Below are 13,530 nucleotides of genomic sequence, written 5' to 3'. Positions count from 1 at the left end.
ACGTAAAAAAAAAGAAAAAAGTCCAGTCATTCTGTAGAAATTCAAGGACAGCAGGTACAAAAATTCATAGAAAATGTTCTGCTGAGAGTTAATACATGGACTGAACCAGAGATGAATGTCTTAGTAGAAAAAAAAGGAAACAATGACATTTACAAGAGAGTATAAAATCCTCCAGGTTGGAACCACAGGAATAATATTCACAATTTGAAAGTATAAAAAAGATAAGTTACCTGACCGAACAGAAGGTAAAAGAGAGTAAACAGCTTCCATTTAAATGGAGATCATAATTTCAACCACAGGTTAAAGTTGAGACTCAACAGCTGGAATGTTGTTGGACATTAATAAAGAAACAAAACCTGATTTAGTTAAAAATAATCAAAACAGTTAAGGTGTTTCCAGTTGTTATCCGAAGCGAAGTGCAGGACTGACACACAAGCGGAGCTGAAACTTGACATCAGTCGTTCCATCCAAACACCGACATTTTACCACGTTTCCCTAAACCGCTCCAGTCTGTTCTGTTTTTAAAATATGTTTTCTCTCCTTTATGAGTGAAGGAACTGAGCTTTATTTATTTAATCTGAAGGAGCTTCATCTTGTTTCCTGAAAAAAAGAAAAAAAAAGTAGTTTTAGCTTCTGTAAAGCGACAGAGGAAAGTGAAGGTTTGAAAGAGCGACACCAACCCAGTCCTTTGAGAAATTTGTTCACACCGCTGGGTTCAGGCTCCGAGGAGGAATCCAGATACTGAGCCACTCTGGATTCAAACAGTCCTGGGAGGAGGAAGAGGAGGGGGGAAATATAAGCAGATCTGCAGCAAGTAGAGATGAACTTAAAGACATTTTCAGCCGTTTTGCTGATTCCCTTTAAATTGCTTTACAGTAAAAACCACAAACTTTGGTTACTTATATAAAACTTTCTGTGACGGAGAGACACACGTTAAGATAAAAGAGCGATTTAGAGGGGAAAAATGTCACAAATTCTTACGCATTTATCTCCACTTTGTCAGGATCCATCTAGTAAAATCCCAGTGGACTGCATGTAAAGGTTGTAATTACTTCAGCTAGTAGTTCCCCTTCAAATAACAGCAAACTAAAGCACATAGAACAACTCTTTCTAGATAGCACTTTGTAGAGCAAAGGCGTAACTTTCTGAAGGACCGGTGTGGACATGTCCCCACCAATAATATCCGCTTTTTTCCCCCCTTTCCACTCATTTAATTTAGCCAAAGGTAACAGAGGTTGAGTGCAGCTATCCGTATTCAGAGCGTTTTCAGTCCGTGTTTTTTTTTTTCCTCTCTCCCGCTGCTCCCGTGTCCCGCCTCCTGTGTGACATCATCGGATCTGTTGCTTTCAGACATCGGATTTGCAGTCGCATTTCAATGCATACAACTACGTGGAGGAGGAGAGTAGGGTTGTCAAAAGTATCGATACTCAAAAAAGTCTTGATACTGAAACGTTGTATCCGGATACAATACTCATTTTCAAAAGTATCGCTACAGTGCCACCACTGGTGGCACCTAAACAGTCATTCATCTAAAGTGCAGAATAGAGGACAATGCACTTTCAGAACACTGTGTGATTGAATAATTCTGTGCACTTTTCAGTTTCAGACTTTTTTTGTAAGAGGTGCAGCTGCTGACAATGATTTTTGTTTCTTAACCAGTTTGGCTAGCGTAATTGTTATGTGTGCAAAGCATAGCCAAGTAAGGAAAACTTAGTTTTAATTTTGTAAGTTTTTTATCAAGCTTGCATAATACTGTGCACAGCAAACAACCTCAAAATGTTGTTCTTTTTGTTTATTGTATTTATTTATTTTTTGTATTTTAATTATTATTCAAAATATTTCTGTTGGAGTGTTTATTATTGGAGTTGAAAAGTTTAGTATAGTGACAACTCTAGAGGAGAGACACAGCAGCACTCAGTGAATATTAACCAGCAGCTACTTTGATGTTTAAGTAAAAGTTAGGAGACGGGTTGGTTAAAAAAAATTAGAGATCATACCACTTAAAAATCAGTTTCTTAGACATACGGAGCCTTTTCAGCTAAAAATGGCAACAAATTGAAAGTTTATACAAGTTAGTATTATAATGCAGGAAGCTTGAGAAAACAGATTGTTCTTCTTTACTAGTGAAAAAAGCTGGGCTTCTCAGAGGACCATGACTCATAGTTACAGGCTAAAATTAACATGTTTCCTTATTGTGCAGATAGAAGCAGAGCTTTTGCATATCTTCAAATTTTGTTTCTGGCATCATTATATTAGTGAATAAGTACATAAATCTTTTTAAACAGAGCAGAGAGAAGAAGGGAGAGCTGCAGATTTAAAGGTGAAACAGATTTACTGGGATATGCAACACGCAATAAAATAGATCTCCAAGTTTACCAGAAAGTTTACAAGAAAAAATATGCTATTCTATATTTAAAATGCACCATATCCATATTTTTCTGGATGGATTGAATTGAAATTGTACTTCTAGGGATGCATGATATATCAATACTTTATCGGAATCGGCTGTTAATCATTTTTTTATACATTAATGTTTTTGGGCCCTATATCTGTAATACACTTAAAGGCATCTCTCTATCTATAAATATAAATATTAGTGTATATCTAGTTCCCTTGTGTTCTTAACAATAGGAAAGCATTCAATAAATATATGTTTGAGCTCATTTTTGGAAAATACAAAAACCTAATGAAAGCGTTGGGGTGGAGTAACTGTAGGTCAATCAGCCTCCACCCTTAGAGCGCCCCCACCAACTTTCATCACAAAGTTACACCCTTGTTGTAGAGCAACCTTTGAGGCAGCTGCAAGTGGCTTTGGGTCATTTTCATTTTGGCTTCTTCTGATTAGAGCAGCTTCCTTTATACATTTAGGAAATCACCCAGCAGCCTTTTGGCAAACCCAAGAGCCTGTTTTATTTTCTACAGTTATTAATGGCCTCCTTCCAGCCACCTTTCCATAAAGTCCCACTCTAAGCAGTGCAGAGCAGGTTTGCTGCACTGTGGAGCTCCTTCAGGGTCACCCTGGGTCTCTGCTCCCTCTCTGATTGATGCCTGTGAGTTCTGGCAGGCAGCTCTCTCTGGGCAGGCTTGTTGTGCTACCATGTGCTTTCAATTTGAAGGTGATGAATTTGTCTCTGCTCTGGGGGAACTTTAGAGATTTTGTTTTTTTAATAACCCCTCCCTTGTACTTCTCTACGTCCCTGATTTACTTGGGGAGCTCCTTGGTCTTGATGGGTCTATATTTCTCTGCATCTATCTAAGTGGTTCTACAGCTTCAGGGGCCTTTCAGAAAAAATGCCTTTCTACTTTCAGACCGATGCTCACATGTAGATTTTATTTCAGGATGTGGGGGGTTTTCAGATTATTGGTTTCACCAGGACTTTACATGGGCGTTACAGCATGGAGGGTTGATCCATATATGCACATGACAATTTTCTGTGATCATTTTCCCACTTCATTTCAACCAGCTCAGACTACTTTGATCAGTCACATAAAATAATGTTAGAAATATTTCAATTGAAGTTTAGAATAAAGAATTTACTTATGTTACAGTGAAAAAGTACAGCTTCTATTTTATAATTAATAAAAATTAAGTTTTTGCATCAAATGATTCAAGATAAATTTTAGAAATTAATCTTAAAAATCTGTTTCTATGCCCAGAAAATAGCTCAATTTTCCTCTTTTGTTCACTTTGTTGGTAAAGAAAACATTATAAATACTGACTAGGTCTAATTTTGTTCTAAATTAAAACATCAAAGAGGATAATGTAGATAAACTAAACAGATGTTCTGCAAAAGCAGCTCGGTACTTTTAGAGCTCCAGTATTAAAGCTGCAAACAGCATTTAAATGTGTAAAGGACTTGAAACATGATGAAAATGTAAATATAAAATCTAATAAAGAAAGAAAGGATGAGGAATTACTTGCATCTCAGAATCAGAACCACCATCTGCTGTTTTCCTCTCTTGTCTTTATTTATGTCTCTATCAGAGTTTTTTCTAAAAGCAAACTGAGCTCCAACTGGACAGACTCTAGATTATCAATATCTATAGAAGGAGCGACCCAGTTTTGAGAAAGTAGATATATTTCTTTTAAATATATTATTTAAAACACTTTACAGAACATTTTATTTTTTATCTTTTAACTCTTCACTATTACGTTATTCTTATACACTTTTCTAAGGTCCATATTTGTGTAACCATTTTTTTCTTTTCTATAATAATTGTTGCTGCTGTAAACTCCAGAATTTCCTCATTGTGGGACAATAAAGGGATTTTCTATTCTATTCGATTCTATTGTAATGTAGGAAGTAAAAAATCTTCAGCACCGGACAGCTCTGAAGGGAACCGTTTCCCACTATTTTATCATCCAATCTAATTTGGGGGACTGAAGAAATTAATGTGAACTAATCAAGATAAATAATAATAATTTCATTTTTAAAAAGCAAGCATGTTAGTTTGTCAGTGGGTTAAAGAGGGTCACTTCCTGATATTCCAGACAGTGGAGTATAATGAAGCTCCCCAGGTGTCACTTCAGCTTGAAAGCAACTATAGCAAATGGAAATGACCCAGAACCATAAAAACTGTTAATGATACAGCCATGGTCTTTTCTGGCAATCATTTTAACCTTAAAACTAACAACATAAAGTAGATTTGAGCAGGATTTTGGGGATCTAAGGTTCAAATCAGCAGTTGATGGTCTATGGCAAAACTAGCATTTTCAGGAAATGAATTGGACATGATTCCTTTAAACTATGTTTCTTTAATGATCAATTCTCTTTATGCAGCCATTGTGTTTCCTGCTATTTCTGGAAGGTAGAAATCACAGCAGGGAGGACAGAGCCACATCCAGAGTCGCTCTCTACCCTTTTTAAAACTGCTATTTCACAGAAAGCCTGTTTCAGAAACCTTTGAACAGCTATTGAATGAATATCATCCCTACTGACAGAGAAACCGGTTGGTGCCAATGGCTAATTGCTAATGCAAACAACACTCTTCAGTGTGGAAATTGGTACTGGGCAAGTTACCATCCATACTTTACTGAAAAGAAACAACTAGTCAGGCTAAAACTTTGAAATCATAGTTTAAACTAAAACTTTGTTTTCTACGTTCCTGCTGTTCCTTCAGGCAGTTAGACTTCAGTAGCAAACAAGAAGCTGAATATATGACAACAAAGTTGCTGTATTTATCATTTAATTAGTTATACTCTCTTCTGGAGCACGCTGGGATTGAAAAATGGCAAAAGTCTGCTGTAAACCTCAATTATGCCGAAATAAAACCCTACAAAGAAACTTTTACAGCAATGCTAACTCTGCTAATGGCTAAAATAAGACACTGAGCTTTAAAGGCACTCTATGCAACATTTTTCAGTTAATTAATGTGTTCCATATCGTTTTGGATGATTAAATGAGTCATTTCAGGTTGAATAAAGGTATTCTCGGCCGCCCTGGTGGTCTGTGGGGGAAATACCGCAATTGCAATTGCAGGAGCACCGACCCGCACCCACAGGCTCAGAAGTCTCGCAAGAGTCGGTCTTGCTTTACGGCGAGAACTGCTACACGCCCCCAGTTAAAAGCATGCTCGTTGCTAGCACAGTGGCGATCTTTGTGCAGTTATGCTACGTTCACGCAGCAAAAGCAGCAAAATCGCGTCTGCTGCTTCCTTTTTGCTGCTTGTACCAGTTAGTTCTGACGTGCGGCTTAAGCAGCTTTGCTGCTCTGGCTGCGCGGTGCAAAAGTGTGTCTGACGCGCGTTGGGCGGAGCTACTCTATCCTTTCTCTGCCTTGCAGCTATATTTGCTGTGATCAGTGGGAATAAAGTAGTTTTAATATGTGTTTAAGTGAGAAAATACACCTGAAAACAGTGCCGTCAGTTCATTCAGATTATTATCCTGCCTTCAATATTTTTTCTGTCGGAGCCGCTCAGACCCCCACATACCAGCGGTGCGCCGACAGTAGGAAACCCTTCATCAGCAGCCTCTGGCCGGGTCACCTCCTCGCGGTTCATCGCGGCAGCTGGTAGGTGTTTTTCATCTAAATAATCCAAACTGCATATTCTGCCGGCAGATTTCTGCATTTTAAGTTAAATTAGGCGTCAATAAACTGTTTAAGAGGAGTGATCATAGCCTCTGATCATCAGCGCTGTGTCTCTCTCCCTGCGTCAGCTGATTAAACGCTCCTGACGCGCTGCTTCAGCTGCTCAAAACGCGCCACGGGACCTTTTACTGCGCCTTGACGCGCGTCAAAGATTGACTTTGCATGTAAACTCGCTGCTTCTGTCGCGCCAGCTGCGGTGTGAACGCAGCATTAGTCATTCGTTGCGTTCGCCTGTCTGCTAAGCTCAAAACAACCGCGCCTGGCTTGACGGAGAAACCAGGAGAACAGCTGTGCATATTTACGACAGTGCACTTTTACTTTCGCCCTCTGGGGGGAGCCTCGCTGGAAAATCAACACCGGTTGCATAGTGTACCTTTAAGACGGCCGTGCTGAGAGCTGTTTTCTGCTGACCGCTCGCTTCCACTCATGGTGAGGCCTTGCCTTTCCTCTTAAAGTAAATAATGCTCAAAGAGGCGCTTCATGATGCTGCTGTCGACTGACATAAATAAACCAATGGTTTCATCTGCTGGACAACATAAATGTTTTTCCTGTCCACAGATGAGGTGTTGATCCTTGCAGATCCTCCAGTGTGACGACGGACCTCTGAGCTGGGCCTCTGATTAATGTCCTGTCCTGATAGGTGTGCAGTTTGAAAGCACTCCTTCCATTTTTGGATGAACCCATGTTTAGATAAAAAAACTGCACCCTGGGAAATAAGTTTACCGGCCAAAGAGAAATATAAAGTAGATGGTTACGATCTTTTACCTTTTCCTCCTCCCTTGCGCAGCTCTTTGTCCTGAATGAAGCCGGCAAACATCTGCGTGTCCATGAAGAGCTGCAGAAACTGCCGCACGCCGCGTGAGGGGTGAGATTTGCGAAAGCTCTCTCGCTGAAGTTCCTTGTTTCCGCTGGGGGCCTCCACCAGATGGAGAGGATAGTGGCCGACCAGCTCCACGAAAAACCGAACAAAACCCTCAGACACCAGCGAGCTCAGGTCGGCCTGCTGGTCTAAAAGAGACATTAAGACAGAAACACTTCAGATAAAGATAACGTTTTATCTTTTTTATTACTGCGCTTTGCAAAAACACCAACTCTGTTTTAAATCAAAGTAGAAATTTACCCTGAAGCCTGCTGTTTTAACAGGCTCTAATGAAGAACAGTTTCAGTCTGACTAACCTCCACATGTGTCTCCATTGCTTTGTCTCAGAATATCCTCTCTGTCCTCCAGGATCTGCTGCAGAGCTGCCTGTAGTTTACTGGGCAGGATGCAATCTTCATCACCAAGCTAACGGAAATACAGAAATAGGCAGAAAAATGTCAAATCCGTCTCACACAGCTGACATTTGGATACTTTAATCATGTATGAAGCTCTGGATGAATGAACACATTATGATTTGGTTTAAAAATGCGTTTAGCAATAAAAGCAACACTGATACTTGAGAACATGTTTCTCTATACAGACTAAAGTCAGGACTTTATGTAGAGTTAGGATCCTATGGATCTATTTCAAACATGTTTGTTTGGGCTTATATCCTGTATAGTTTTCTTACTACGCTGTCTCTGTGTTCGCAGCACAGTATCCTTTGTCACCCAAAGGTGCTCCACCCATCAGGCGACAAGTGTAGGCAAAGCCATCTCTCCCAGAGGAACCGCACCTTCCTTTCCTATTATACCAGAGTGTACACACCTGTATGACAAATTTATCCGCACACAGATCCACGATAAGCACCTGGGAAGAGAACAGAAAAGAGGAACGGCATTTACCGACAGTTTCATAACGAGCTACTGTATAAAACAAGGTGCAGTAATAAAAGCTGAGGTGAGTCAGAGTAGCAGTGACTGACAGATGAAGTAGGGCTGGGCAATATGGAACAAAAATAATGCTTAAAAAAGCTTAATGTTTTTCTCTATATGATATTAATAGACATCCATGTTTTTTTTTTATATAAAAACTGGACTGTTTTTATATAAAAAATGAAAGCCACCTCAGCTTCTTTTCCCCCAGACTTCAGACAGATGTACCTCCTCAATAGGCAGCTCCCGCAGTTCTGGCAGACACGGTGCCAGCACGCCGATGAGGAACGGGGTCGGAGAGCAGCTGATGTCCAGCATGCTCGATGGTAACACAGGGACGAATGTGTGCTGCCAAGTGAATGGGTAGAGCAGGGCTAGCGCAGCGTGGCCACATCTGGATAACACACTGCGGAAACAGAGAGATCAAAAACAAAAAAACAGCTAATTTCTAAAACGTTTCATGTGAGACACATCGGGTTTGACTCACTGGATAAGAATGATGGACTTATTTTGATCAGGAGAAACTATGAGAAAAACTTCCCATTAGTTTAACAAACCTGCTGCAGAGGTTTATTTTGAATTTACTGTTAAAGGTTGAACTTACAGCCTAAAGAATGATGTTAAGAATAAAAATATGTACAAGATTTCCTAGAAAATTTAAATCTTATATGTAGAGCTCATAGAGAAGCGCAGTGGGGAGTCTTAGAAGGGAGGCGATGCTGCAGTGCAACAAGGACAGCAGTAAATCAAACGTCATCATCAAAAATGAGTCAGAAAAATGTCTGGCTCATCTCTCTTTGTGCTTCTAAATGTCATAAATCATAGAAGAGCAAAAAACTGTTTAAATGTTTCTATTTAATTTTTACAGGTAGAAGCTCCAGTTCCTGAAGAGCCACAAACTGAACTGTGACATCACCACATTCAAAGCTAGTCAGAAGCTGCATTTCACGTACTTTTATAAATAGTCTCTAGATCAGGGGTCACCAACATGGTGCCCGCGGGCACCAAGGGGCCCTCAAGGACCACAAGGGGTGCCCTTAGAGTCTTCTGAAAATAGAACAACTCAACAGTGAGCTATGTTTGAAATTTCATTGTATTCTGTGGCTCTTCTTTTTTTAATCAGTTATAGAACATTTCATCATTTAATCATATATGGCATTTAAGCATTTATAGAGATTTCAAAAAGAAAATGTCTAAAAGAAAATTAGAAATTTAAAGAAACGATAAAGATATGTTTATAATGTATGAAGTTTAGGTTAACATTGACCCTTGCAATTCATAGGTCAGTATTGGTAGCCCTTCCTGTGACTCAGTGCCCCTGAATTAGCCCTCAACTGTAAAAAGGTTGGTGACCGCTGCTCTAGATAATGATATACTCTTACTTTCTTAATTAAGTCGGGGAATAGTAATGAGCACAGTCAGATAAACACAAATCAAATGAACAATTTTCCAAATGAAACAATAAAATCGTCATCAGAACAGCGGTATTTCGCAGACGGGCTAACATTAGCCTTTGGTTGTGGCTAGCCTCGGATGTCTGCTAGTTGCCACGGACCTCTTAACATCTGAATTTTTTTTTAATTATTATTATGCACTAAATCAGTGAATGGGCTACGTATTGATGCTTAAAAGTGTAATGTTTTCACCTCAAATGATTTAAAACTTACTTTTGTAGAACAATAACAACAGAAAGAGAAGATTTAACTTAATACTCCACTACTCCACTGGAAGCTGCTACAGCAGCGGTGCATGCTGGGAACGCTGTCAATCTCGAGAACGCACAAGTCTGCTCTGATGCATGCTGGGTAAAGAAGGAGGGGCGAGAACATCCAGGGACTTTGTCCGTTCTCTGTCTTGTGTTCTTGTGAATTGGAACAGTACTAGGGCTGAGGCTGATGACGTTTCACGAGCACACGAGAACGCACAAGTACACATATTGAGAAACGGCATGTGAGACCTAATGTGTCATCATCCCAGCATGCAAAGTGAATTTTTTTAAAATCCTGACCCCTCACGGATGAAAAATATAAAAATATTTATTTGAAAATTGAAATATTGGAAAAAAATGATCCAATTAAAAATTGGAAATGTTGCTTTTGAAGCAATCATGAGTTGTATTTAACATAAGCTGCCACTGTTAAGGAAATGTGAAAATAAAAAAAAACTAGCTGTGGATCCCTTTAAGGTAGTAAATCTTTCTCCACAGCTCTGTGTGTTGCTCATTAACCTGCTAGTTTCAGGATGACCACATTGTTACCTGAGTTTGTCAGCAACAAAGATGACTCTCCTCTCCAGCAGAAGGGAAGCAAACACCTGCAGGAGCCTCCCGACACTGAGACACTGCAGCAGGCTGTCAAAGTCCACATGCTCCAGCCTGGAGTCCACTGGCCGACACAAAGTGAGGACCTGCAACCAAACAGCAGACTGACTGTAACCTGGCTGTAAAGTTAACGATCTTTGGACTGATTGGAAAACTAAACCAGAAGTTCTGCATTAGACAGAAGTTGATACTTTTTTAGCATTTTTATTGAAAGATATTAAACTTCCTTGATGTATTCTGTTACTGGCAATGACAAAGTAGATTACAGTTAAATGTTAACACATGGCTTTCCCAACACAGACCAGTCCAAGCTGTAAAAGTCACCCTTACTGCCTCCACATGTGGCCTGAGTCATTCTGGATCTGTGGAGGGAGTGGTTACGAAACACATGGCCTCTAATCAAGACTTCCTTTTCTGATGCCAGCATTACCTCATTCCCAGAGCCGGGAAGGAAGCTCTTGATGGTGACGGTGCGTCCGGGGGCTGGAAACGGGGCCTCCATCACGCTCCGCATGAAAGGATGAACCAGCGCTGAAGATATTTCTCTGCGCCGCTCTACTTCCTCCAGGATCTGTGACCCCAGGAAGAATATGCTTGATCAAACTTTTACTGTCTCAGTACTTAATTATTCCTGCTCACATTTATAAAAGTGTGCAGACGAACGATGCAGGGCAAAAGTAATTCACACATTTTGAGACATCAAAGCTACAAACAACCATGATTTTCCTCTGGATGTCATGTTTTAGACCAACAACACAGTGCATAGCTGAGAAGTAGAAGGAAAGTTTTTCCCCATAGCAGGCTCTATATCCAACACTTCATAAATACTTTGTAGAATCAACAGGTTATTTAAGGAGGTATTCCCTTTGATCTCCTCCATTTCAGATGTGATTAATCTATCTCTGTTACAGGCATATGTACCTAAGGCTTTTAAAGTTGCTGTAGTTAAACCTATGCTTAAGAAACCGTCTCTTGACCCAGATGACCTGGTCAAAATAGACCTATATCCAATCTTCCTTTCTTATCTAAAATTCTTGAGAAAGTAGTTGCCAAACAAGTGCGAGATCACTTACACCATAATGAACTTTTTGAAGAGTTTCAGTCTGGCTTTAGAGCTCATCATAGCACTGAAACAGCTGTTGTTAAACTAACTTATGATATTCTCATGGCCTCAGATAATGGACTTGTATCTGTGCTTGTCCTGTTGGATCTTAGTGCTGCATTTGATACAGTTGACCATAATATTCTTTTAGAAAGACTTGAATATTTAGTTGGAATTAAAGGTACAGCACTAGACTGGTTTAAATCTTATCTGATCGATTCAGTTTGTTCATTTTAATGACCAATCTTCCACATACTCAAAGGTTACCTGTGGAGTACCACAGGGATCAGTGCTAGGATCAATTCTCTTTACTTTATACATGCTCCCAATCGGTAAAATTATTAGACAGCATGGGATTAATTTTCACTGTTATGCTGATGATACCCAGCTATATCTGTCTATAAATCCAGATGAAGCTAACCTATTACATAAATTACAGGCATGTCTTGAAGACATAAAAACCTGGATGACTCTTAACTTTCTCCTTCTGAATGCAGACAAAACAGAAGTTATAGTCTTTGGACCAGAGTCTTTGATCAGGACCTGTCATTTAAATCCCATATCTAAGAGGTTTCTAGAATTTCCTTCTTTCATCTGCGGAATATTGCAAAAATTAGAAATCTCCTGTCCAGGGGTGATGCTGAGAAACTAGTCCATGCATTTGTTACTTCAAGGCTGGACTATTGTAATTCTTTACTATCAGGAAGTCCACAAACTGTAGTTAAAAGCCTTCAGCTGATCCAAAATGCTGCAACCAGAGTTCTGATGAAAATTAAAAAGAGAGATCATATCTCTCCTATACTAGCTTCTCTTCATTGGCTTCCTGTCCTTCTTCTCACATATAAAGCCTTAAATGGCCCAGCTCCATCTGATATCAGAGATCTGATTGTTCCTTATGTTCCTAACAGAGCACTTCGCTCTCAATCTGCAGGTTTACTAGTGGTTCCTAGAATTTCTAAAAATAGAATGGGAGGCAGATCTTTTAGTTATCAGGCTCCTCTCCTGTGGAACCAACTACAAGTTTTAGTCGTGAGGCAGACAACCTGCCTACTTTTAAGGCTAGGCTTAAAACTTTCCTTTTTGATAAAGCTTATAGTTAGAGTGGCTTAATTATTTAAAAAGTTTTTATATCAGATAATTGTGCAGGTGTGCATGTTCATTGAAATGAATGATCCTGAGCAATCTCTATAGTTATGCTGCTAAAGGTTTTGACTTCTGGAGGACATAGGGACCCCCATATTATCATTCTGCTTCATTCTCCCTCTATTCTCCTATTCTGCAGAATCTGTTAGTTCAATCTCTAACGTTCTGCTCTCTCTGCTTTTTCCTCAGAGTAGCTTTGCCTCGTCTGTTCCTGTTTGGCTGTGACACCATCCTGGATAGAAATATCAGCTGTGCTGCTTCTATCAACACCCTTGTTTATAGATGCAGGAGATCTGCCTGTTTTTCAGTGTAGTCCTGTTTCTCTGACCGTGACTGGCTGGATGTGCTCTCTTCATCCTCTGACATGGGAGCTGGCTCTGAGCTCATCTGCCTGCCTGGCTGTGTGTTTCCTGGATGGGCCGCCTTTTACAGCTGCCTTTTGTATCTCTGCTTCTGTCTCCTTGAACCCCAGTCAGCCTCGTCAGATGGCCGCTCACACTGAGTCTGGTTCTGCTGGAGGTTTCTTCCTGTTAAAAGGGAGTTTTTCCTCTCCACTGTCGCTACAAGCATTCTTAGTGTGAGGGATTGCCTTTGAGTCAATGCAATCAACTGGTTTTCCTTAGATAGAAAACTTTGAATCAATTTTACTGGATGATCTGGTTGAAATGTAAAGTGCCTTGAGATGACTTGTGTTGTGAATTGGCGCTATAGAAATAAACTGAATTGAATTTAACTTTTCAGGGTTCCTACAACATAAGGCAAGTTAAATTCAAGACTTTTTAAGACTTTTTTGTCCCTTAAATTAAACTTAAAACAGAACAATAAACAGAAACCTGGCTGCGACAAATTTAAAACACACTTATAACAGATACATTTTAACAACTAATAAATGGAATTAAACTTTGTTTTGATCCCGACTCAAAGTCTATAATAGATAAATCCGGAGGTTTGCTGCTACTGGTGCTTTATTTGACGTTGGAGATGCTGTAGAGGCCTTGCAGAGACAAGGTTGGAACAGAACTGAGGAACAGCTGCTGCTTCTCTGTAACTTGATTTTAGCGCTTTGTTTTTCACTCTTCACG

General features: G+C 39.8%; 1 protein-coding gene across 1 annotated transcript in view; it reads right to left on the bottom strand.

Moving 5' to 3' along the window:
- Positions 1-485: 485 nt before the first annotated feature.
- Positions 486-13,530, bottom strand: part of dennd2c (DENN/MADD domain containing 2C) — a 35,942-nt gene continuing 22,897 nt past the window's right edge. Inside the window, exons 12-19 of the mRNA XM_038289865.1 lie at positions 10,634-10,774; positions 10,141-10,289; positions 8,112-8,289; positions 7,777-7,818; positions 7,266-7,374; positions 6,855-7,097; positions 681-767; positions 486-600 (exon numbers count right to left, since the gene is read on the bottom strand). Coding sequence (XP_038145793.1) covers positions 569-600; positions 681-767; positions 6,855-7,097; positions 7,266-7,374; positions 7,777-7,818; positions 8,112-8,289; positions 10,141-10,289; positions 10,634-10,774 — 981 coding nt within the window. The 3' untranslated portion in view covers positions 486-568. The remainder of the gene's footprint in view (positions 601-680; positions 768-6,854; positions 7,098-7,265; positions 7,375-7,776; positions 7,819-8,111; positions 8,290-10,140; positions 10,290-10,633; positions 10,775-13,530) is intronic.

This window comes from Cyprinodon tularosa, unplaced genomic scaffold (assembly GCF_016077235.1).
Source record: "Cyprinodon tularosa strain WSP-4 unplaced genomic scaffold, ASM1607723v1 ctg273, whole genome shotgun sequence".
In the NCBI taxonomy this organism is placed as follows: Eukaryota; Metazoa; Chordata; class Actinopteri; order Cyprinodontiformes; family Cyprinodontidae; genus Cyprinodon; species Cyprinodon tularosa.
The sequence above is the reverse complement of the archived record's forward strand: the minus strand, read 5'-3'. Positions and strand labels throughout refer to the sequence as shown.